This window comes from Haemaphysalis longicornis, unplaced genomic scaffold (genome assembly GCF_048455015.1).
Source record: "Haemaphysalis longicornis isolate Haplotype H1 unplaced genomic scaffold, Haemaphysalis longicornis Haplotype H1 scaffold_2, whole genome shotgun sequence".
In the NCBI taxonomy this organism is placed as follows: domain Eukaryota; kingdom Metazoa; phylum Arthropoda; class Arachnida; order Ixodida; family Ixodidae; genus Haemaphysalis; species Haemaphysalis longicornis.
In genome coordinates, this window is record NW_027526295.1 from 177,851,784 (window position 1) to 177,878,710 (window position 26,927).

The following is a 26,927-nucleotide window of genomic DNA, read 5'->3' on the forward strand; positions in this document are numbered from 1 at the left end:
TCCTCACAACATTCGAGACTCCATCTCGCCGGTTTCATTGCATGGCGAGCACTCTGATGCCAAGACATGGTGTCTTGCTGAAGAGCCCCACCGCCCTGTCCATCTTTCAACTATGACTTGCCCTGCCTACGACTTGCCTTGCCCATCTATGCCCTGCCCATCTTTCAACTATGAGCACTACGACAGTTGGCATTAAACCAGTTTTTTATGCCAAAGGTGATTTGGCCTTGCTCTGGGCAACGCATCAGTTGTCTTGGAGCTAACTTCACACATGTAATAATGATCGTGCGGACATTTGTTAGGGTACTTGTATTAAGGAGTCAAATGATAATGTTTAAAGAAACCCGCTCGCGTTCCAGAATTCAAGTGGCCGCACAAGCTGTGAAAATTTACAGGATTTACTGGTAAACATGGCAAGTTTTCAGTTGCCTGCTAAGGAAGTATTAGGAATAATGAATGAACATTACCCTTAATCAAAAAATAATGTCAAAGTCTAGCATATTTCTATGGTCTTGTGCAGCTCACATAAGATATGCCCACATTACAAAACACAGAAACTGATGTGCAACTAAATTTTATCTCAAAGGTCTGCTGATTGTAACAAAATGGAGTGCACAGCTAAAAATTCACCAAAAATATTTTTCTCCTCAGCGCAAAGGTTGATATATTACCGTAAAGTGAAAAGGCCCGTGTGTACGTGATTTCAGCGCACGTTAAAAATCCCAAGGTGGTCAAAATTAATCCAGAGCCCTCCACTACGGGGCACCTCATCGCCTGTGTTGCGTCGGCACGTTAAACCCTACAATCAATCAAATCAACATTACGGTACTTTCTTTACGCAACTACTGTACTGATCTTTACACATTTTTTTCTACATACTTTTACTGCTTGTATTGACTATTTTTACTAAATACTAAATGCAAAAATACTAGAACATGAGCTACACCTCCCGAAAATCTGCATGTTTGTTGGTGAGCCTTCCCAGGGTTCATTATTAGGAAGTTCTAACAGACCGGCAGGCATGATGAGTCATGTGCTTACTTGAACGCAGCCATGCACAACGAAAACGAAAAACTGTCAAAAGCAAGCACCTCGTACCTACCTCCACCTGTGCGGCGGCCTAGAAATAGAAAGAAAAAAGCACTTGAAATTACGCTTCTCATCAGCGGTGGCGCTAGCGAAAGTAAATCCTTGAAGTACGACACAGAAGCAGCAATGTGGCTACAAAGAACTGCACTTGAGGTCATCCACTGGTTTTGTGAATGATCGAAGCCATTAACATGCAATGCATGAAGTTTGCGGTGTGGCAGCAGCCCTGATGAAACTCCTGCTGTGCTCTTGATTCTGCAAGTCCAATGGTGCAAGCTTGGTAACAGAAGTGCATCTGTCGCGTGCAAGCAGTGTTTGTGCACTACAATTTGCGAACGAGATTTGCCACAAGTTGCCAGCCACGTGGAGCACTGCATCATCGTTATGGCTACTTGCACTTGGCAAAGGGGCAGCGTGCACATCAATGAGCATGCCCGGAAGTGTGTGTTTGAATTTTGGGTTGAATTGAACCTGACGCTACACCTCTCCGAGAGCTCGGACAAACTAAAATTATGCTCCTGCATTTGAAGCCCCAAAAATAAATGAATTTCAACACAGTTTGAGTACCCCAGCAGGCAAAAATCATTCCGTAAACCTCGCCATAGGGCAGACATACCCGTTCCAGCAGCTCTGGGCAAGCTAAACCTTGAAAATCGAACACCATGTAAGAAATGAGGGGTGAGAGAGAATAAGGCGTACCTTGCTCCTTGAGCCAGACTCCCAGCAGCTGCCAAACGAGGGCACCGCACGCAGCGGCGAAGAAGCCCCGCCAGTAGTTGCGCACCGCGAAGAACACCGATGTTACCTCGATGCTGAACAGGACTCCTGCGGGGCACGGCCAGTAGAGATGAAAGGGAATAGGAAGAGGGGTTAGGACAATGCTTTCATTACATGTGCCGCCTCAGAATGCTTTACGCGTGAATCTCAATAACAACTGAAAGCCAGAACACAGTTCGGTTCATGCTGATAGCGGCCCCTGCAAGGAGTTAAGTTTACGCACTGTTTCACCATCTCTGTGCTCCGTGCATGCGTATGTGGAATATTTCTGCCCCAGAAATGTTTATGGAATGAGCTGCTGCAACAGAAGTATACGTGCTGACAAATTTTCGCAAAACAGCCAAGCACCGATAGGAACAAAGTCCGTGCCAATGGAGTGTAGTTATGTGAGCCGGATAGTTCACTGACCAGAAGGTCAAGCAAAAAGCACATGTGAATCAATGCGATGAGCCATTCTGAGCAAATTGGTGTCATGCACAAAACTACACACCATGAAAGTGCAGGCTTTTCTTGCAGTCACAAGCACCCATTTCGAAATACCTCCCTCCACCCCCCTCAAACTGACCCACAAAGTAACACTAACAAGACTACAGTGCATGCCACCCCCTTTCTCCGCCCACTATAGGGGCCACTATGCAGCTATTGTACCCTGCCGATGTGACGAACAGAGAAGTTGATTGATTGTGGGGTTTAACGCGCCGACGCAGCGCAGGCGATGAGGCGCGCCGTAGTGGAGGGCTCCGGATTAATTTTGACCACCTGGGGATCTTTATCGTGCGCCGAAATCTCGTACACATGGGCGTTTTTGCTTTTCGCCTCCATCAGAAAAGCGGCCGCCGCGGCCGGGAATCGAACCCGCGACCTCGTGCTCAGCAGCGCAACGCCTTAGCCACTGAGCCACCGCGGCGGGTCTGGCTCTGGCTCTGGCGAATATGCTCTGGCGAATATGCCAATAGTCCTATAAAAGTAAGACGCACAGTACACATCCGCATTTCTCCCCCTCTCTGTTCAGCTGGAGTGGAAAGCACGTTGAACAGTGGGAACAGGGACCAGAAATACAACGATACCGGACTGAGTACACTACCAACTGGTTTATTAAAGGAGCCATGAAGAGAAAACAAAAGTTTGTTTTATTCGAAAGATTAGGTGTTTCATAGTACCCCAAGCGCTTTCCCGGAAGCAAATGATGCTTTATTCACTGAGAAATAAGGCAATTTAAGCCAAAATTTTAAATCTCCCACTAAAATTGCAGATTTCGTCACGTGAACAATGGCGTCATACAAGCCGGTCCATGAAACAGATACTTAGTATGTCGACTCCATATAGCACCCACACGCGGGAGTCGACCGAGACGGCGGCCATTTTAAAAATACTAGTAAAACCTAGTGCACCCGCAACCCGTAGTCATGTAATCGCCTGATCCGGAGAACAAAACTCTCGCCGATGAGCTCGGGCTTGCATTTAACAACCTCACACCACTTGAACGCTAAATGCTTCTAAGTGCACGAGCGGCAAGAGTTGTGGGATACGCGGTGGACGGGAAAGCGACCATTCCGCGATAGCCACAACAGACGAACGCCCTGCCGTCGGCACCGCTGCCTCATCAGCCCCGTCGCGACGGACGAATACAGACTGGTACGTATGTGCCGTATTTTTATTACGGTTAATAATAGTTCAACTTAGTAGCAGTATCGCTTATGCCAGTTGGCCGGTGTCGTGTATGGAAAGCCGTTCGCGCGAGCTCTCTGCTTCGACCAGAAATATACGAGCGTCAATGCGCGGTGTTTACGGCATTTTTCCCCCAAGGTCAGAGCGCCTCGAACCCGAAAATTCGTCTGCGCGACGGCGAGATGTCGAGCTCGGCCAGGCGGTAGTTTCGTACGCATTGGCGCACACGCTTGCGTGTTCGTTCGGAACTTCAACCGTTTACTCCACCGTTCTTTGTCATAAAAAGAATGTGCAGTATGTTTCACGGGCATTTAGCTCGCTATGCAAACTGTAAGCCCTGCCTAACATGCGTTTGTTTTTGTCGGCCTCCGCCAATCGCAGAGCATTCCCAAGTGACATCATAGGTTCTGTTGCGGAAAATGAGCTGGTGGGTCGCATGGTCATTTCCTTTTTTCCTAATTATGTAGCTTATTTGAGCGAAGTTTGCATTATAAGTGGTGTCGTTATGGTTCTAACGAGGCAATCTTTCGAATGAACCAAACTTGTGTTTTCTCTTCATGGCTCCTTTAACTCTTTTGTTACCACGCCTATTCAAATCGATCACCGGTGATCGATGATTTATATTGCCTATTTCGACATGTTGTAGTCGTTTCTCGTACACCTAATGCGGCCAGTGGTTTGTCTAGGCACTGCCCTTTTAGAATCAGTTAAAATTTTCCCGCTCAGGCGACATTAAGATTTCTAACAGCGTTTCTTGCGAGGGGAGGTGCGTGTGTTTTTGAGGAAGGGGGCGTGGCCGCTGCACTTGACAAAAACACATGCCACTCGTGGTTAGACTACATTACCATAATTTTTTTTTGTCAAAAGGCTTCTGGCAAGTCAAGTACCAAATAATGTTGTCAGCTTTGTAATCCGACAGCGTTGAGAGGTGATAATTACTTGAAAATGACACCAGCTATTCACTAGTGATCTTTGGTTCGGAGAAAGGATAGCTTTATTCTGCCAAATCTTATTTCTGATGGTCCCTCGCATGTCTAGCAAGTGTGCCTGGCATTTTCAGCCAGTTTCCAACAGTTTCGGTTTCGTTTTTGCGTTGCGAAATTCATATTTGGCGCTACTACGCAGTTACCCAACTACAAGCTCATTTGCCATGGCGCCTCCGTTGCCCACTAGTGTGCCTCGAAACAGGCGTGCCGCTCGTGCTTCCACTTAACCCACGCCTTACTTCTGTGATTACAGCTTCAGGTGAAAGTCAAAAGATAACACCGAGTCGGCGGATATCAGTTCAGACGAGGAGAACACTACCAATCGGCCTTGAACAGCGCCAGCTGCTCACCGGCCAGTTTCGGTTTTGTCCGAGGGTATTTCCAGAAGTCTAGTGTCGTTTCTTAGTAGAGCTGTCTGCTCTGACAAAGTCTCCAACAGCCTTGTAATTGTTTCTCTTCGAAATTGTTAGGTGGCGCTGCAACGTAGTAGACTTGCAATGCTGAACTCTCTTCATAGCACGACGGCGGCTTGGTGAAAGCTTCCTGGGCACGATTCTAGCGCATTGTACCTTATTCCTGCTAGCAGGGCTACCAGAGCAAGTCAGAACATGATAATAAACCGCAAATTAAAGTTCTGACTGATAAGCGATGATCAGAACGTCAACACGCATCCACCACAGAGTTTGGTTTTCAACTCCAAGCGGATTTTTTCGCATAGCTTGCTTGCCTTCAATATTGTGTTGGTCATAATCATTGACAAAGTGTTTATAAATCACATGAAGGCTAATTGGGGTCTTTAGTGATGTCAAACCACCAGATTTCTTCTAAAGAACCATCCAAAATAGCAATATTTGAAATAGAGGTTGGGCTTCACCGCAAGGCACGGGCACCACGCGTGCTAACATTTTCTTTTATATCTGACAAATTGTACCGCGCAACGCAATTTTTTTTCTAGGACGGGTTTTTGAAATGTTTACCTACAAAATGTATATTCTAAATTTTTTCTACTAGTGGTGGTATATTATACACAACTTCCTATTTTTTATTTTCTTCGACGCCTGGACTAAAAATTTTGAATTTGATCATTTTTTTTGCAATCATTATTTATGAAAACATTATTAAAACTGGTGTCGTTGGAAAGCGCGTGGAATAATCTGCATTTTATGTCACTGCAATGTGTGCCTAACCAGTATGTATAGCACAGAAAAATGTTTTGTCAGACCCCTCAAAATTGGTCAATTTCTCGCGGTAACGAAAGAGTTAACACACATTGAACATATGATGCTTGTTTGAAAGAAAAAAAAATGTCTTTAAGTTAGGTTAGGTTAGGTTAGGTTGGGTTGGATTAGGTTGGGTGTGGTAACCAGAGACCATATTTTAGGGAAGTGCCTATTTTAATCCTGGTGCTCCTGCCACCCCACTTTGATAATTGAATATGAATCAGAGATTAAGAAGTGCTTTCATGGTGTTTTTGAAGTGCCTATAAATGCCTATTTGGTATTTGTGCCTAAATGCTTATAAGTGCACAATTTCAAAACTGGCACCTATATGACCACTATTTAGACTCAAGTTTTGCTTTAAGGGCAGTTTGAGATCATTATTCAAGTTGCCAAGCAACAGTGAATGTTCTGAACTCTATGGGGTTCAATCTAGTCTTCTCGGTAAACCAACTCCTGATAAACGACTGCTAGCAGCAGTGAAATGAGACGCACTAGCCAGAATATGCTGCTGCCCTAACATGGCGCAAATAGTTGGCGAACCGTTCACCACAAGGGGACAAATTGGCTCTATGCAATTCGACCTGGCAATAGGAGGCATACAAAGCTTTCATATATCCCTCCCTTCTGGACTTTTAGTGGTCTGGCTATCCGCTCTGTCCTTCTCACCCACGCTGAAAAGAAAGACACCCAAAAGTATGATGTGATTCGGCAGTGGACACTTCACTCACTCTGCCACAGAAGAAACAAAGAGGTTGTGTTCTGCCAACCGAGCAGGAAAAATTCTCTTCAAATGTGTGGAAGTTCATTTGTCAGTATTGGGACGTCTTGCCTGTACAATTCAGATAATATCATTGTGTATGAGAAAACCGCTACAGTTGTACCTACCAGCCCTCATGTAAGAAAGTGTTAATTTGTTAATAATTCTTGTCTTTCTTGCATTTATTATTTGTGTTTCGTTTCGTTGCATTGTCACTTAGTTGCATCAGGCAAACATAAAGTAGCGCTTTTTTAATCAGTATTCCCAGCTTTCAAGTATTCTTTTTCATCTGTTTCCCTAGATGCGATGCTCGAGCAAGCGACAGTGGCAAATGAACATGAATGTGAGCAGTGTGCTTGTTGAATTAAGCCCATTGATTGTCATTAGTCCAGCATTTTTATGGGACAATTGAACGGCTACGTTCAATTGTTGGCACCTTTGTGCCATCATAAACAATAACATTTTTGGTTTTCATGCCGTAGATGGAGGTTGCGCACATCTTATGTGAAATTATTTGCATTAATTTAAAAATTTATGGTGCCCATATTTACGACGTTGGAGGCCTAAAACGTTGTTTTGCTTGCGTATTTTTGGCACCAAGAATGTGTTTCTCAAATGCCTAAAAATCCAGCCTTTAGTGATGACCACCGGGCATGGGTTACGTGAAATGCATGCTCAGTTTTTATTGTGATAGGAAGTATATCTCTCTTTTCAATAAGGTGATTGATGGTGTGCTGACATAGTCTCCTTATTTTCCAGGCACCATGCTGCAGGCATCCCAAATCCCGTGCTGTCTCTTGTCACTTGACCTCAGGAGAACTGACGTTTTCTTATAATCTTGCATGCATTCAGATCTGCTACCATGCGTTGCTATATTGCTGGGCACATTTATCAATTTATGCTCCCTGAGCCTTTCACTGAAGCAATATATATGTTCAATATGTTCAATATATCTATATAATGAATATACATATGTTCAATGTGTGTAAATAAACAAGTTGTTAGCTGCGCTTCATCCTGTGCTGTTGTATTTCTGGTTTAAGCACTTTCCACTTCAGCTATGTCGCACCAACTAGCCCCTACTGATGCCCTCACTGTTCCCAAATTGTAGGCGGGAAAATTAATGCTGCACAACGACAGCGCCAGGCACAATTTCATACAGAAAAGGTGCATGAATTCATGACACACTCCCCATTGAACAATGAGTTGTCGTTGAATTCATGCAGTTAGTTCATTATACTGCAAGAGCAACTAATGATTAATTAGATATACTACTAATAGCTACAAAAATCTACCCCACAAAATCGACACACAAAAAAAAAACTGAGGTAAAAATGCCTGAAGGGTCTTCGAAGGCATATGCTCCGCATATAAAGGTGAAATAGCAAATTCCGGATGGCACCAAAACAAAAACCGAGGTGGAAACGAGCACCGAGCAGGGTGTAAACAAGGGCAGACTAGAGTTTGTCAATGGAGTAGCCGCAGCGTTCCTGCAGGGTTTTTAGAAGGGCGTTTTCTTTCTGCTTAACTCGAATGAAAAACACGAAACAAAGAACAATCGCATCGTACCGCCCAGCGGAGCAGCAAAGGTGCAGGCGACGCCCACGGCGCAGGCAGCGGCGAGCATTTCGCTCGTCCGAGACTCGTTCTATCGGAAGACATGGTGCAGTGCAGGAACACGGCATGCAGATGAACAAAAAGGACAAGGGGCGGAACAAAAGAGAAAAACTTAGTACGTAAAAGCAATCTGAACAGCGCCCAAACAAAATGAAACTAAGCTCAAGTGCGGAAAATGAAACTAATTTTTTTTCAAACAAACCAACAAATATTGAACCAAAACCCCACCGCTAGTTAGCCAAGCTTAGCCTCACCCACCCACCTGCCCACCCACTCACTCACTCACTCACTGACTCACCCACTCACTCACTCACTCACTCACTCACTCACTCACTCGACAGGGAGAGACAGGCAGACGGACAGACCAATCGATCATTTAAATATAAAAAAATACACAAAATAGACAATCAAACTCTTCCTCAATCCGTCGCATTGCCTGTGCACAGGAAATAAAAGAGGCGGCAGCAAATGAACTCATAAATTCCCTCACCTCGTAAATGCCCTTAAAGGAGGCCACGATGCGACTGAGAACCGTGGCGATCATGCTTGATATATGCACAAATGGCCCCTGTAAAGAAGGAACAATGCAACATGCGCATGTACTGAGGAAAATAAAACCAAAAAAGGATGTATAAGAGCTCTTCCGGCAATCTCCGATGTAATTTAATAGCACTGAGGTATTACTGGAAGTAATGTCTTCCATTAAGTTAAAAATTACGGGAGAAAAAGAAATGAACTTGGGCTGGCCACGTAGTATGATGAACTGACAACAGGTGGACCACAAGGGCAACAAAATGGACAGCAAGAGACGGGACTAGACGAAAGGAAAGGCCATTAACACAATGGAGGGTCCATAGGAGAGGCCTTCATCCTGCAGTGGACCTAAATAGACAGATGATGATGGTGGTGATGATGATGACGATGATGTATTCCCTAGGAGGGATGTCCACAGTGACATCACATCTGATGCAATTCACTGTTGGTAATGCAGTGCCTAACCCACAAACACTGTTCCCTGCCTATGGTAGCATCTACCTCGCTGCAAGAAAGCCAGCCTACGAAGCTTGTTTTTTTTCACACAGAATACCCAAGCGTATCTGGTGCTCAAAACAAACCAGATGGCAAAATTTGTCTACCTAGCCTGTGCATACGTAAACATCTGCACTTTTTATGCGTGAGTGCCTTGTCTGTGAAATCGACAAGATTGAGTTGGAGCCCATCAAGCTGATAGAGAGAGACAAGCGCCAGAGGAGAAGGGTGCCTGAAGGTAGAGAGGAGGGCCGCACATTAGGGAACGTATGGAGGAGCGCGGTACATGGGCCTATTAGGTATAACATAAGAAATAGCGTGCGTTATACGTTTTGCCATTTTCCGAAATTTTTAAATATTTGTCTTATTTTTTAGTTTTTCAAAATTTTGTTTGACCAACTATCTCCATTTACGCCATTATAACGGTTACATTTGGAACTTTCGCAAAATCTGCATTATTGTGGAAATGCAGGGTGTTGTTACATGTTTTGCCATTTTCCCTAATTTTTTTGTATTTTTCTTATATTTTAGTTTTTCAAAATTTTGTGACCAGTTACCTCCATTTACGCTATTATAGCGATTACAGGTGGAACTTCCGCGATATCTCCATTTTTGTGGGAATGCAGGGTGTTACACGGTCCTGGCTGTGGGGGTACTCGGCAAAGAATGCTACGCATTAAAACCACAGCTACACCACTTTCCCTGACCTCTCAGGTGAAGCCCACATACTGAAGACTGCAGATTCAAGGCCACGCCACTGACATGTGGGCACCCAGCTGTAGATCAAGCGCCCAACATTGGTCAGGGGCACATTGCAGCGAGTGTTTGGAATGAGTTAAACAAGACTGCAAAAAGACACAACCTAGGTACTGCGACAAAGCTTCCACCATGGCCCGCGTGCATGATATGAAACATCCGTACAATTTTTGTTTAGGGGAAGACGAGTACCAAAACAGTGTGCATATTTACAAAATAAAATGAATAACTGGAAATACTACAATGAAACAGCACGTTTGTTATTTAAAACACAGTGCAACTAGCACCCACAGTGGCCTTGTCAGTTCAAAAAAAGCTAACTTGCCATTATTCACTCAGATTCATAAAGACAGAAGTGGGAATGTGGGTGCAGTATTAAACATAGCCGTGTGCCTACTTCACCACAACGTGCCCGAACTATTGTGGTCAAACGAGGGGAAAATCAGGCCTATTGTGAGGCAAATCATACGATTTGACCTGGAAAGTGCAGTCTGCACATTGGCATTACGCAGCAAGCTTGACATTTAGTAGCAGCCCTACAAAGAGGTTATAGTAAACGAGGAAGAGAAGAAGGCCTGTTGTATGCACTTCTGCAGACAGCTGTTGGCCCATACTGTCTGCAGCCAAGGAAGAACACCCAAGAGCCGACAGCTCCACGTGACCCATTGAGAAGCGTGGAGTGGTGGTCTCACCTCTTTCCCCAGTGGCAGTCCGCTGCCGAGGGTACAGGTGAGGCCGATGACCTTGGCCACCAGGGCCCTGAATGTAAGGTACTCCTTAAGTACGACTCCCCGCAGGATCGTCTTCATCTCGGGTATTCCCGAACCTGTGAGAAGAGCGAGGAGCGCGCAGAATGCATGCATGCGTGAGGCTAGGCATGTTTTTCGGCTCCTTAAATGCGTAACTGCGGGAGCAACTGGCTGACGATAAAATCGTGTCATTCCTTAAGTATCAAGTGCAAAAAAATTGCCTCGGTTGACTAATTTATTGCATATAATATGAAGTGCCCAGTGTGTGTCAAACAGTTACTCTACTCTTGAATCTATAGGTGCATACTGCTGAGTGGTTCGGGTCGCATCTGGTGATAATGCAAAATGGCCAACTATCTATCTGTCCCATTCAATAATCTGGCAGCAAAGCCGCAATGGAGAACTAGCTTCGACTGCTGTGCCGATTGATTTACTGCTTCGGACCGTTCGAACTAGGGGCTCAGCCCCCCCCCCCATGACTGAAAATAATTACCCATTAGATCGAGGAAAACTTTACCCCTTTAGAACGAAAGGTCTTCCCAGAGTTAGCACACAGCACATTCTGTTCTGCGGATAATATCAAGCTCCAACTATGCGAACATAGATGCGAAATAAAAACTTCCTGTGATTAAAAGAACTGTAACACAAACTGACACACAATGCAACACAAAACCGAGCCCATAAACGACACTGCTGCTTCCACAGCTGTTAACACCGGTATAAAAATAAAATAGCTGTATTTCAATTTTATGAGCACATTTTCAGTACAGATAGCTGAGGTGCGATTATATCGAGAAATAGGGAACAATGTGCAGCAGAGTGCTGCCCGAACACCGCAATGCCAGTCAACGCCAGCAATCCTTTCTCTTATGCAGTGGCATTACCTCCCACAGCCATTGTAATACAAGGCAAGGCTATTTGTCAGCTTCAATAGTTGTCATGTGTGCACCATTACAGCACCTATATAGTACTTTAAAACCCGTCCCAATATGCATCAAAGAACTGGAGAATGGTTTGTTGCTCAAAGGGCACAAGCCCAACCATTGTTCCAATGGGTGAGTTTTATTTAGCATCCGTTTCACTGTTTCTCGTCGTAAGTGTCACCCCCACAGCTACCACAGCAAAAGAGCATTCAACGTGGCCCACAGCATGCGAGTTGACACCATGCGCAAGACCATGCGCAAATCCACCTACCTATTGCTTGCGGCGCTACGGTGTGAGCAAATCCAGATGAGAATAGAATTAATAATACTGGGAAGAAGACCCATACAACGTATTTCAATATTAAATTGTCCGTCAGATCTCTGTGCAGCCATCTCCTAGCTGGAAGGAAGGGGGAGAAGGACAAATGCAGCAAGTGTCAAACACATGCCATCCGAGTACATAGCTGCAAATGGGGCACAACAATTCAAGAACTTTCGCTGCCTCTTGAAAAAAGCATGTTAGTGGAGATAGGGTTACATATGCGGGGCCATGCATGGTCTCGTCAGCCCCCTTTTTTATATTTTTACTTTATATTACTTTTCTTTTGTGCACAAAACTAAACCAAAACGCGCGAAGAAGGGTAAAATTGGGATCTAGTGCTATACGAATTTTGCAATTAAAATAATGTATCCCATCTAAAATGAAACGAATTGAGCGACATTACCATCAAAAGCGAATGCCTTATGGCCGTCCTTCGATTTGATAAACTTTAATACAAAGGGTGAGGTGTGAGCAAGTGAATAGCCCTTCCCATAAAAGTTTTTTCTCTTTTAAAAAAAAGGTGTTTCTGAATAGTACGAGGTCATGCGATCCCGAACAGGGAATGCTGGAGCAAGAGGAGTACACCAATAGGCTGACGCTAATCACTCACGTGGCTCACATCTTGTAAACACTGTATAAACGTAGTTCAATGCTCGTCAATCACTCAGATGTTCCCTCTACCCCTTGTTGTTTCTCACCGAGGCAGGCCCCCAGATCAACTAAAACCACTCGTCGTAACGTTGTGCCGGCTAAGTGTTAAATCCCAACTTCCTGTTTTTGAGAAAAGCACTTGCCTACAACCATAAGTGAAATAGGCACAGCAACATGAAACAGTTTCAGTTGAGGAACTTTACGTCCACTTAGAGAAGCCACCGAGACAATCTGTTGTTAGTGCTATGCACAATGCTGTTAGCACTGTAATGCACAAATGTTCACTTCGTATTGCTTTGGGTCCTGTGCTAGCATTCTGCTCCCAGCCACTTATGTACTCCTCCCGGCGGGCGGAGGGTGTGGGTGTACTAACTTTTGAGGAACATGGAGATGCCGTAGTCCATGGAGAAACTGATGAGCGACGAGATGACTCCCAGTAGGATGAGGAAGACCCAGTCCTCGCCGAGGCGCGCAAATGTATGTTTCCAGATGCTGGACAAAAAGTCTGTGGGAAGGCAGCAGAGAAAGAAAAGAGATTTAGTTAGGACATAGTGAGCACATCTCTTGTGTGGTGAGCAAACGATTGTTAAAAAAAACTACATTTTTTTATAACTCGGAAGCAAGCGATAAACACTTGGTCAAATGAGACTTGGAGAAACATTGGTTATGATTATGTGCTAGAATATAGTAATATAGCACAACATGATGCAGCTACAAGTGCACATTGCAATCCCACATTGCAGTCCAATCACACAGTAGTGCTAATGCGGGGTAGTCATGTATGAGACTCATTCAAAACACGTTACGATTGGGGAAAGCTCTATGACTGGCAAACTCTGTGGCTGGCTGACACATTTTAGTTCTCACAGCTCACCGATAGTAAAACAATGCTGCACTTTCAAATAAACAATTATTGCAGTGCATTGCTAGAACATAAAAAAAGTATAACTAGGGTCTGTCCTTTACAGGTTTTATAACCTCCTGGTGTAAAAGCTGGGTGCTACTTTTGGTATTGAGAAACAGGGCCTAGTTTTTACTAAAATTCAGTATTAATTTTTGCCAATGAAAGTAATGTATAGCAATACATTGGCTCCTGAGCTTCATTTTAAAAAATGCACATAGGTAAAGAGCAGTAAATAACTGGAAACAAGGAAGCTCCATCCTTTAGCAATGCTACGATCACTTTAATGTGTAAAGCGGCCACAAAGATGACATACAACTTCACAACCATTGAGAGGTTGCCTCATCAAAACAATACTCATGCCCGTTTTAACGGAAACTTCAGTCAAACAAGTTATCTCAAGGTACATATCGAGAAAAACAGAAAAAAGGGTGGCAGCGTTCTTGCGCTTAACTGTGACGTCATGCATGTAACTTGCACAATGGGCTGCTTAACTGCAGGTAGATCTGGCCGATATGACTGCAGTTAAGAATAGTGGCCATGCAGCATTTCATATAGGTTTTCCTAGCTTTACTTGTGTTCAAAAAATTTCATCGCTGCATCTATATATTGAATGCAGGTTTTCAAATGTCGTGAATGAGGTAAAAGGACTTATGACCTTGTGGTGACGATTTTGGATCACTCCAATTTATTACCTGTGCAGTGATTTTTTTTAATGTGTAAAAGGAATTGCTACCATCCCTGTTTGTGAGCCTGAAAGTTCGTGTTTATTGGAAATTTTTGGGAATAAACCGGGATTGATCCAATGAATGTCATTTGGGGGTGAAAAATTGTGCATTATCGGGCCTTACCCGAAAAGCACAGGACCCTACTTGTAACCTGTTTTATTCACCTTTTGTACTGTGGTGCTGGTTGGGTATTCCAATCTGTCAGCCCAACTAGGGGCTTTATATAAAAAGAAAAAAAGCAGAAATTGCCATTTTCCTAGGCGCAAAGGCGCTACTTATGCAGTATGATACCAAAGTTGAAAGGCCCTGGCCCTAGGATATTTTATCGAGTACTTCCATAAGACCTCATGTTTTCCTGTAAAGCCCTATACGCTGAACACGTTTGAAGTCGGTTTCACTACTATACACAAATGCTTCGCAGAGAAAAAATTTCTTGAAGGACAATATAGAGGTCCTATATGAAAATATGGAGCGGCCCTATGTTAAAGGAGCCCTGAAAGCAAAATACAACTTAGTTAAATTTGAAAGAACTATACTTTCAATATCTCACTCAGCTCCATTCCAGCCCAAAAAGACGTCTTTCAACCAAAATAAAAAGGCAGCAAATACTTTCAAATTTTTCTTGCTACAGCAAAGTAGCAAGGGTAGGAGTGACTTAATATGGGCCAGTACTAAAAGCGTCATTATGAGTGTGTTAACTGCACGCTAGCGTTCAAGTGGACACGATCAAATGGAAAAGAGGCGACCCACTGCAATTAACCAGTCATGTTTCTTGATGGTGGCTTAAGTCAACAGCCGCTAGTCGTGCAGACAACATTCTGTGATGTCATGGAGAAATTCACAGAAAAAGACTGGGGAGTCGCCCTGCCTCGCCTATTTTTTAATGTATCCACAATGTGTGTGAAGTTTGCGGTAAAATTGGTATCATCGTTATCGGGACAAAGCCGACTTTTTAATGAATCAAACTTAAACACCTTGATAAAACCCAATGCAACGCTATAGAGCGCTATAAAATGAGGCCCCCTAGAGTCGGCACAACTACTGCACACAAATGCATTGCCGGGAAGACATTATCATATGGGGAAATATAAGAAGTCTGATGTCAATGTATGATAGCCCAAGCGTGTTTTATTAAATCCTCTATAAGACCACGCGTGTCACTCGAGCACTCTGCACCCGCTCCTTCAAGGTCGGCTTCACTACTTACCACAATGCATTGCTAGGAAGACACTTTCTTGGGGAAAAATTAGGGGTCGGACACCTTAGTATAAAGGCTCTAGAGCCTTTTCTCATTGCCATTTTCGTGTGCGGGCGAGCGTGCTGAATCCCCCTGGTTTGTATATTTCGGCTGACCCGGGACATGTGTTTATCCCCTTATTGGAGTGGAAAGTAGTGATTAACACTACGTCAACACTGTTCTCGGTGGTGGTTGTGGTGGTGCTGTTGCTGATGATGATGATGTGGAATACCAGCAGCCGTCGGGCATGGCTCTTGCATTCTCCCGGTTCCAATTGATTTGCTCAGTGCGGAGCCTATCAGGGCCGTCGTGCTTACGTGCACGCAGGTGTACTTGAGTGTTTGCGCTTAAAACGCATCAAGGTTAGCGCGGTAACTACTTCAGGACGCGAACAATACAGTTGCGTTCGCTCAGCGGCCGGAACAGGGCGTCTGTTTCTCGCGTGGCGACATTCGCTTGCAGGTCGCGAGCAGCGCCGAAACAATGCCCCATGCAGGCAGGAATGCGCATCCTGTCACCGCGGCGAAAGCGCACGCCGGGATTGTGTGTTGTTGCGCCTCCGTTCCGGCCATTGTGGCTTCGGAGTCAAGGCGCTGCCTGTTTGGCACGGCCACGGCAGCGGTGGCGCGCGCACGACAGTGTCCCAGAATGAACGCGTAAGGTGCGCTTGGATAGAACCGAGCCCCTTGCGAGACATGAAGCGGCGACCTTCAAGGGTTTAAAAAAAAAAAATCACCGTAGCGCATGCCGAAGTGTCTTGCGCGCGCCACAGATGTTGGGGGAGAGGGCGCGCTATCACGGCGAGAGGAGAGGGGGTGAGCGGAGGAGAGACGCAGCTGTGCGGACGCGGACGCCGACGACGACGGACGCAGGACAGGGCCGCCTTAACCTTTTAAACTCAGCAAGCTGCAGAGTCAGCTATAGCAGCAGATGCAGGCACGGCATACCCCTTATCACTGACTCCCAAAGCGCCTGCCGGAATCTCCTTCAGGGCTGCAGATCTACTCAGCAATTTAAGGACTATTCAACCGCTCGGAGAGACTCCCAGCGTCAGGACCTCTGGGAACGGAGGGGAACGAGGCGGCTCACGCCGCTGGCCGCGCACTCCTACCACGGACATTCTCTGAATAGAAGGACCAGGCGCTAGAACCCTGCAATGCCCCACGCCGTATCTGTTCCCGTCGTCCCTAGAAGCAATGCGAAAGCCACAATATGCCCAGCACATAACGGCACCCCATCATATGCCTGCCGCAGCAGATACCTTCTGACAGCCAAGCTGTATACGGGGAGGGTTTCTTATATTTTTCTGGTCAGTGCAGCCTCTTCTGGTCAGTTTCTGGTTATGGTCAGTGCAGTCAGCCCCCAGTGCAGCCTCTTTTTGAGGAAGGAGGCGTCATCAGAGAGCCTTGGCTCCTTCGATCCTTCTTCTTATATGTAGGAAGCTTCAGGGGACCGTGCCCTGCTTCAAATGGCTTATGATTTCGATGGTAACCTCGCCGTCATACCCCACAACGGTATGTTCGTTTTCCTCCCAGAAGGAGCGAGCTCAAGACTTGGGCTCGAGCGAGGCACACGCCCCGACTTCTAGTGCCAAGTAGTTGCTTTCGCTAGCGTCGACGGGAATCTCAAGAACGTGTCGAGAAAACATTTTAGATGCGACGCTGAGAGGAGCATCTCTTGCCGGCGGCCCTGTCCTGCGTCCGTCGTCGTCGGCGTCCGCGTCCGCGTCCGCACAGCTGCGTCTCTCCTCCGCTCACCCCCTCTCCTCTCGCCGTGATAGCGCTCCCTCTCCCCCAACATCTGTGGCGCGCGCAGTGCGGTGCGCTCTCCCTCCGCCGGTGGGCGGCGCAAGCGCGCTGTGCGCATGTGCAGCGCCCTCTCTCTCCGCGTTCTCCTCTCCTTCGGGCGCGCTGAGTGCCGCGCTCCGGCCGGTCTCTCAGTCGACGGTCGTCCGCGCTACACTCTCTCTCTCTCTCTCTCTCTCTCTCTCTCTCTCTCTCTCTCTCTCTCTCTCTCTCTCTCTCTCTCTCTCTCTCTCTCTCTCTCTCTCTCTCTCTCATTACCCGACGATTGCTCACGCAATTCGAGTAATCGGCCCAACGGAAACGCACAATGGAACCCCCTTCAGCGTCGCATCACACCAGGGTTCCCGCGAGGGGAGGTGGGCGTAATTTTTTTTAACTAGTGCTATTAAACTAACGCAATGAAGTGGTCCGATTTTGAGTCGGAGATACTCTGACCTAATGTCCCTCCCTGTGCGGCGGGGCTACACAGAGCAGTTTTGTGTACCATCCAACCATGCAGTTCAAGACGCCTCTACACTGTTATTTTAAAGCGAAACTTTTCATGGCTAAGACTCAGTGCACTTTTGTTCTGCGCGTGCAAAAACGCCTTGCGGCAAAGTCAACTTTAGCGGAAATGCTCTGAAGGAAACGGCTGTAACCATCCTTTTATCCAAAAACGATTATATGACAATTAGCCGCTAAGACGACTATATCATTACGCCTAGTTCATTTAGTTGTCAGTATTAGTTCAGAATGAAGTGTAGACATTATAGAATTCCCGTTTGCTGTCCATCGACAGGAAGGAAACGAACAGGCTTGTCTGCTTGGATAAAACTCTTAGTCAAGTAATCAAAAAGCGATAGTCACTACAACTGCCAAATGGCGAGAAAAATAAATACGTGTGCGATGTGTATTTTACTTATACAGTTTTGCTTGTCATCCAACCTCACTCAGTGAAGGTGGATTGCCAAACTGAAGGCTTGTAATTTTTTTCGCATTCCTTATTTCTTCCTTTTTTACAACCTTAACACAGCGCAGGTGACGTCACCACTTTGTTTCCACAACGGTCGTATATTATTATTATTATTATTATTATTATTATTATTATTATTATTATTATGTCACCCAAAGTCATTCTTATTTTTCATACCCAGCAGCCCCACAGCAGGCTTCTCTGCACACACATCCGTAATGCGGGGAAGAAACCTTTCACGGCAGCCTGGAGAGAACGTTTTTTTTTTTTTCTTATCAATTTTAATGTCTTGTTTACGTGTTTTTATCAATTGTAATGATTCCAATCATCAACATTTTACCCGATTAAAACTATGAAATGCCTTAAATTAGCTAAATAGGCATCTTTGTGCGGATAAAATACCTTACACTTTTCGCGTTACGGACATATTTTGGCGGCGTACTCGCCAAGGAATGCTTACGCATTAAAAAAGACCACGTGCATGTCGCTTTGAGGACGCTAAGAGATCTCGCGCTTTGCAGATCAATTCGGCGCTCCCTAACCTCTTCTATGATCTATAGACGCGCTGAACCCCAAATCTGAATTAGGTCATACGTGTTAATACACGCAGAGGGCAGGCCCCCCCTCGTACGAACCATGGTGCAAAATACCTACGTTCCACAATCGTCCTCTGCCAACGGCAATATGCACCAAGGTCGCAATATCGCGTTTTTCACTTTCTCTCTCTCTCTCTCTCTCTCTCTCTCTCTCTCTCTCTCTCTCTCTCTCTCTCTCTCTCTCTCAAGAAGTTTTCAAATAAGACCACGACATTGCAATGCAAAGCAAATTTACAACAGACGTTTTTTTGTGTGTGTATATAGCGAAACACGACGTACCCGAGCTTGATACTCGAAGCCTCAGCTATATTAAGCGCCATTTTTATTGCCGAACCGAAGGTACACCGTCACAAACCTTCACGAGCACGGCGTGTTCAAAAAACCATTCCCACACACCATCAACGCAGTGTTCAAATTCAGGTTTGAAGCGCCGAAGCTACTGCATCAGGGCGTCAAACATCGCGGGCAGACGAGAACTGCAGACGGGTGAGCGGGCAAGCGTGCTCCACCACCGGTCTCGCTCGTCGGCGCGGCAGTCAGACGCGCACGGAGTGCCACGCTTGGTCGACTGCGCGACCCCGAGCGAGCGCCCACATATATTTGGAGCAGTATACCGAGCAGACGCGACCGGATGCTACCGGTGTTGCCGCCGCCGCAACGCCGGTGGCGGAGACAACCGCGAAGCTGCGCAGCGTCGTCACACCTGAACGCCGCGCGTTCCACTTGATACGAGCTCGCGGCGGCCCGGAGCGGTTGGGGGTCTGCGCGCGGGGGCGCGCCTTTGTTCGTCGTAACTGCCTAATGGCCGTTGCATGCGGCGTTAAAAGCTTGTTACACGGTCACTCATTCACGGGCGGCAGCAGACGTAATGTAAAAGCCCGTCCGCTCTCCCTCACCTTCGCCTCTTGATCCGTTTGCACTCCACTCCTCTTGCAGCTTCGCACTTGTTACCCGCTTTTCCTTTCTTTCTATTTTTTACGCAATTTGGGGTCACATGGAAGGCGCCAACTTCAATATTCAAACCGCTTTAGTCGTATCCGTGCACGGTTAAAGACGCAGCCCCCCCCCCCCCCCCCCCCCTTAAAAAAAATAATTAATCTTCGGACTTCTCTGGCAGTATCACTGCAAGCCTCGCGAACCGAGACGTGAGCACCGCGTACAGCATGCTTTCAGCGTTCACCTTGTATAAATTTAGTGACAACCTAACCGCTACAGTTAAATTTAAAATTTCACGCGTTTCTTCAATTTTTCTTTTCCCAGTTCGACCTGCTGCACTGGTTCGACGCGGAAGCTTTTTCGTAAAATACGGGGGGCGCAGTACACAAGGCTCCGAACGCGTGCATCCCACATAAATTTATGTTTCACACTTGCGTGACGCCACTGTGGATAGCTCGAGGCGGCCGCTATGTGTCTGATGTGTTCTCTTAAAATTCGCCCATGCCCTCCATACACAGATGGTTAACCAGCGAAGCTGTAACGTGCGGCCGGTGTTTGCCGCTGCCACGTTGACGATGCTCCGCCCGCACCACCCGTTCCGCCCCCGCCCGCCGTAGTCTCTCGCGCCGTGAGTCCCGCAGTAGCTCTCTCAGCGCCCACTCTGCTGTGTAAACCCATCCAATCTCTATCTCCCCTTACTCCCAATTACTTGGAAACCCGTTTGTTTTTTTTTTTGTGCGTGCACGTGGGGTTGCGCCGGAAAAGTTTTCTGCGTACACGAGACCGCCGGATTTTCCTTTCGCGTAGTCATAAAAATCGCTCGCTTTAAAAATCCGGCCGCTTCCATTGAGCAGTCAAGTGATACATTACGCGAATCGAAATGTCTACCACGAACTTAAATAGCGTTCGGAAAAATCACTTTGATGTCCCTTTAGGCGAGACGAAGAGCTGCAGCTGAGCTGAAGTAGGGTCAGTTTGGGTTCATTTTCGCTAGCTTAAGAGATAAGGTACATTTTCACCAATCGCTACTTAATTGTTTAATGAAAGGCTGTAGGTTGCGCGTTTTCATAACTTTTGCCAATTTTCGTGCAGTTTTCTTACAGTGTGCAACAGCCTTGTCTCTAACACGGCTTTTCGTACTTCCGGTCTTCCACTGCCTTGACCGGAAAAAAATAGATAACCGCTACATAACCACTCTGAAGTCTAAGCCGGCTACGTCGGTCTACAACGTTCGTTCAGCCCTTTTCAGCTACAGCCGGCTGAGGCGTAACCCGCTGTAATGGAAAAGTGAGCTTGCGCACTGTGCCTTCGCGATGTCTTCCTATGCATCGCCGGAGTTGAACTGCAAACCGTTTGCAGTAGTCAACTATAGCGACCGAGACGCGTCCACAAACCTCCGAACAATGCCAAACCTGCAGCACTTCAGGCCACGTGACCTTTCTTTTTTCGTGTCCTTTCTGCAGCGGCGTTTCCGCCAATATCAAGAACACAATTCCTGCACGCGAAGTACCGCAAGAAAGGATGCGACAAGGTGAACTCTCATCCCTGAACATGACGGTTTCGTGGCGTAAAAGTGGCCACAACGTGCGCCGCCAAGACGCCCTACCCCGAGGCGCACTAGCTCATTTAGTGGCTTTGTAGCCTTCCCGATGCCAAGGCGTTTTATTAATACCCTGGAGCCCTAGCTCTGCATCTCCAAAGTGAAAGGAGGCATGCAGGGATGACCTAGGCAGTGCGAGCCAATCCGCATGCCACTTCGCAGCCGATAAAGGTCGCTTCCATAGCAAATCTCGCGGGCCCGTCACCTCTGCAAGGTGCGAACAAGTAGGAGGGGGGGGGGGGGGGGGGGGGGTGCGAGAATAAAACCGTGCCTGCCACCATAATGCATTCGTCTGCGGCTCGGCCTTGCGTGCTTCCAAGCGCGCTGGCGCCTGAACCGTCTGCGGCTTAGCATTTCATTTGCCTGAGATTGCGTATACGTATCGTCGCACTAAAGCAGCCCGTTTGCCAGCGAAAACTGCTTTTCTTTTTTACATTTTTTGCAGTGTGAAATTATGACAGTGATAAAGCATCGACTAAGTACGCGGGCTATAGAGACAAAAAAAGAAAGAACAGACTAGCCGAATCCCTTCCCACTGCGGGAAACCATACCCTGACATCGCGGATATCTACGAAGGAGCTTCAAAACAATTCAGTGATGTTAAATGTAACCCTGCTGCAATTCAAAGGCGCAAGTGCCACGACCAACGGGGCATTTCACTTCGTTCACACGGAGATTTACGGGAGATTCCACTGTGCTTTTTTTTTTCTTATTCTTTTTTGCAGATGTATTTTGTTGCTTCAAATAATTACAGATGGTCTTTTTCCCTCTGCTAAACACGGTGTAGCGATTAAGGAACTCGTTTGGTGTAAGTTGGAACGTGTTTCCAGTAATTGATTTTCATCTAGGATTTCGTATATACATCAATGTATTCTTGTTGCTTCAAGTAATCACAAATTGTAAAATAGACCCCAATATTGGAGAGCACGCTCAAATACCCGGAAAGCGAAGGTTCAATTTTTTTTTCCCGATACCCTTAACTACATCCACGATCCTGTAAATGCTTTTTTTCTTTCCTTCTCGTGTGTACTAGTATATTTAAACCGTGAAAAGGTGCCTTAAACGCTTCTCGTTACGCGCTGCTTCAGTACAAAATTCGTGAAATTTTGTAGGTATTTTTTAGTTTGAATTCGTCCAAAATTTAAACCACCTGTTCTCGTCGCTTGCTTTAAAAAGGATGGCTAACTACGACTATTTCCGTGTGAAGCACACAACAAGCAGATGATACGAATGGCGATACTTTAATTACAAATACAACACAGAAACTTCGCTGACAGTGCTCGCCCACAACTTACAGATGAAAATTAGTTAAAATAGAGACAACAGCGGACGTGATAAATTTTTGTGTCAAATTTCCCTCCTCCCTCCAACGTTGGCGGCTTCAGAGCGTTTGCCAAAACGACGCGTGCTTCTTTTTTTTTTTTTTTTTTTACCCACGAAGTAGACAGGAACAGCTGTTACCAAATATGTTTAGCTGAAGACTACACGCACGCAGACAGATACGACCAAGCCAGAGACGATGCAGGAAATCCGAATGACATCCTCTGTTCCTCCGTGGGGGGAATAGAAGAATTGTATACAAACCGCTGCTGCGCGCACAGATTTTTAAAGCAAAGCTTTGCTAACCTCGCGGAGCGGTTTCGCCGGCGCGGTAAATTTGACCTTCATTTGACCGCAGTTGTGCCGTACCCTTGGCAACGCATCACGTGACCCGCCGGGCTGAGCTCCACCGCGTTCGCCGCTTCCGCCGCCAGCTTGGTGCATGCGCTCTCCGAAGCTGGTTCGCGCCTGACCACGTGACTCGTCGCGTGCATGCGAGCCTGGCCATGGATGAGAGCGAGGCCGGGCCTTCTTCTCTGAGCGTTGCGCGGAAGCTGGAGGCTTAGAGCCGACGTCGGCAAGCGGAGTCTGACCACCCTGCGGCGAGCCATTCGGCTCGGAAAACGCCGAAAGCGGTACCAAAACCGTAGACAAAGGCAGGCTTTGGACGAATAGTATAATAATTACAGCTGAACCAAAGGTCCACCAAGTGAAGCGAACACTTAAACAGGCTAAGCCAGCCAAGCTTCGCTTTGCATATCCAGGGTCAGCTGAGCTGAGCCGCAGCCATTTTTTTTAAAGCGTACCGCGGAAAGAGCTACATGCTTGAGTTGAAATCTTTGTGCTGAGATCGACCTTTTGTAAACAAAGCGGCCACGCAGATACAGCAAACCCTCGTTATATGCGCAATCGCTTTATTCGAATTCTCGCCTTAATCGAGGCTTTCCGCGGTCCATACTGCAGTGCAGGAAGGGTAAACCGGCGCTTTTAACGAAGTGTCGCTTATAACGAAGCCAGTTTCCTGCACCTAGGGCTTCGTTATAACGAGCTTACTGTGTTTTTATTTGATTCACGTCCACGTTACCTGCATGTAGTCGATTCTGAGTGTCTTTGTGTAAGCAACTTCCCATGCAGAACCGTCATTAACGTCATTCCCGAGCGAGTGTGATGGGGGACGAGGAGTGGGGCACTACACACATGCTGTACTCACCGAAGCACTTTCGCTGCCACTCCGGCCTGTACGGCTTGAGTTCTTTTTGGTCGAGCTTCTCCTCCTTCTTGCGCAGCTTCTCCAAGGTCTTGAGTCGATGCGCCTCGGACTTGGCGAAGGCCCCCAGGTCCTCCTTGTACTGGCCAAACATCTGCGGGGGCAAAGGCGGCGGCAGCACGCGCATGCGCGGGCTTTAACGATGTCCAATGACCACGCGAAGAAAAGAAAAAAAGAAGCGACGTGTCTCCTTCCAGCCTGGATCAAAATCACGGGGCGCTGACCACCGCATTAATTTCGATCATTTTGGGTAAGTGGCTTCATAGACAGAAGCGACATTATTTATTTATTTATTTGTTTGTTTGTTTGTTTGTTTGTTTATTTATTTATTTATTTATTTATTTATTTATTTATTTATTTATTTATTTATTTATTTATTTATTTATTTATTTATTTATTTATTTATTTATTTATTTATTTATTTATTTATTTATTTATTTATTTATTTATTTATTTATTTATTTATTTATTTATTTATTTATTTATTTATTTATTTATTTATTTATTTATTTATTTATTGCGCGATCGACAACCAGTTGATCTCTTACGTAACGTACGTTGTAGCCGTTTCTTTTTTCATATTTCCACGACGCTTCAACGACATCGCGGTTGGCATACATCGTGCGCACAGCACGAGTCTGACTAGGCGGCTTGCCCGATATTTACACATCCCAAACTCCTAACCCCATAAGCTCGAACACTTTAATTGCTGCACCAACCGAGGGAAGCTCAATTTCATGCTGCTCCCACGGACCGGAGGCCCTCCAGCTCGCGCACGCAAAATACCCGCTCTGCATAGCGTATACCACGCAATTTCACAGGTAGCTGTAGTTGTCTTAACGTTAAAATTCAATCGACAGCGTGTGTACACGAAAATATACGGCTGTCGTTTGCGCGCTAGCTTTCCCACGGTATAAGGCACTCGTTTCGTAACGCCAGCGAGCAAAATAATTTGTTCCCGCCACGGGGCGGGAACAAATCTCTCCACAGCCACGGAAGATCACGCGCTGCTACGTGCGCTATAGTATGCGATCCTCATTATAAATCCCACCTCGGTATCAGCTTGGCTGGAAGGTTAGCCCTCGGAAACAAACATTCGTTTCGAAAGTAATGGGCGAACAAATAAAAGTTGACGTTTTTTTTTTTAACTTATGCCTCAATAGAGCGAAAAACACGACAGTATTACTAAGTCATAATTGCAGGTAACATTGAGTGCAGCTGTACCGGCCACAAAAGCCTCCGGGACGCTGAGAGAAGCCACGGAAAACGTTATGTGTAACGTCGCGTGCGTAAAGTGGGAAGCGTTCCCGCGCATTTCGGAAAAATAGCTTCCTTAAGCAGCGAAAACGGCATCTTCGGACGCCACACCGAGTGTCCATAAATTTTGGCGGCTGTTCCGCGCCTCCCGTAAACTTGTGGCCAGTAGCACGTCGCACAGATTGCAAGCATGCATACACACACACACACACACACACACACACACACACACACACACACACACACACACACACACGACACCCCTGGGAATGGAAACAGCGAGCGCGTCCCAGTGTTGCCAGCCATGTCGCGTGCACGAAATTCACAGATCCCTTGAAGCTGGGATAAACAACCAGCGCATGGGATGCCCACCAGTGAAAGTTTGAGGGCTCAGGAGCACGAAGGCTCCTGCACGCACACTTCACCCCATCGCTTCAATACCATGCGGTAGAAGCATCAGTCGGTCAAATCAGTTGCGTTGTTCTTGTAAAGCCGTTATTCTGACCACCCCCTTGCGCAAACAAGCTTCAACGCCATGTCCTGAACTAAGGCTGTGGGGTAATTATGATTGGCAAGCCAAATATAAAAGACAACTTAAACAGCGGTGATTTCAGTTGATAGGCAACTCTTTCTTCTTTTTTTTTTTTTTCATGAGGCTTTCAAAGGGGGGTTCCACAGTGAAGGAATTATCGGCAGAGAACATTGAGGTTAGCTGCCTTTACAAGTTCCTACGACCGTTCAAGATGTCTTCACGACCATCCGTGCGTGGCCTCTATTCGCACTACAAACTCACCTGGGGCGGCCATTGAGGCGTCGGCGGCTGTCACCGGCCGCAGGCACGGCCCTGCAGGCCCGTCACTGGTGCAGGTCGAGGAGGACATAGACGGCCCAACCGTAGGACGCCTCTGCGTTGCGGCCAACCACGGCGGTAACTTGTCATCCCGGTAATAAATTGGTACCAGTGCGCGCGGAGCAAAGGCAGCAAAGCCGCGAAACAGCTAGCGCCGGTTCACGGCAGCTGTTCACCATGTATCACGAATCCATCCGCAGAAAAGTTTGAATGACAAAGAGAAAGAGCTTCTTTATTAGCCCAAAAGTAGGCAGCTCAGTTGTCACAACAAATATCAATCATAACGGGGCTGGAATGCAGCAACAAAATGGCAGCGGCCAGAAGAAAACAAAGTTAAATAGAGGGACCACCGTTTGCAGGTCCGTTTATGTGCATAAGCGCGGATGTATTCTTGGGGTTGTGTTGAGACGTTGATTTGCTTATCATGCTTCTTTGTGTTCAGCTGGGACGCCTTGGTTTGCTCTTCTTTTGACGAGAAACCTTAGTTTCATTATCATGCCCCTTCACCCAACGCGCCGACACGAGGACTAAGGCTCGTCCCGCCAAACGCGCCACTCAGCGGCGTCCTTTTCCAAACTGCGCGCTTCACTCCGGGGCACGCGCGCCGACGCTCGGCCGCTGACGTCACGCTCCACCACTGCGCAGGCGCGGCACCACGCTCAGGAAGCTACTCCGGCTTCACCGTTTTGCCCATTTCAAGAAACACGTCCGGCTGGTTTGACCCTTCTATGCTTACGCATAAACAAATAAAAAAGGTGAAAGAAAAAGTCTGAGCGCTGCGCCGTCCTTTTAGCCAAGACACGTGGCACGGACCCGGATGGAAGTTTAGGTGTGCGGGCTGAACTAAACCATTCAGGAATAATATAGGGCTGCGACGAGCATCTATTTTGCGTGTACCAACTGTCCCGCAAGGATCGTGCGGCGAAGCCATCAC

The 26,927-nt window shown here is 46.6% G+C and overlaps 1 protein-coding gene across 2 annotated transcripts in view; it reads right to left on the reverse strand.

Annotated features, from left to right (window-relative positions):
* Clc-a (chloride channel protein 2) overlaps positions 1-26,927 on the reverse strand; it is a 132,238-nt gene that overhangs the window by 18,845 nt on the left and 86,466 nt on the right. The window contains exons 3-10 of one of the 2 annotated variants that reach the window (XM_077698745.1): positions 23,830-23,980; positions 12,918-13,049; positions 11,843-11,971; positions 10,592-10,725; positions 8,605-8,682; positions 8,067-8,145; positions 1,789-1,914; positions 1,103-1,120 (exon numbers count right to left, since the gene is read on the reverse strand). In XM_077698745.1, coding sequence (XP_077554871.1) covers positions 1,103-1,120; positions 1,789-1,914; positions 8,067-8,145; positions 8,605-8,682; positions 10,592-10,725; positions 11,843-11,971; positions 12,918-13,049; positions 23,830-23,980 — 847 coding nt within the window. The remainder of the gene's footprint in view (positions 1-1,102; positions 1,121-1,788; positions 1,915-8,066; positions 8,146-8,604; positions 8,683-10,591; positions 10,726-11,842; positions 11,972-12,917; positions 13,050-23,829; positions 23,981-26,927) is intronic. The other variant, XM_077698746.1, reaches the window with a different exon arrangement.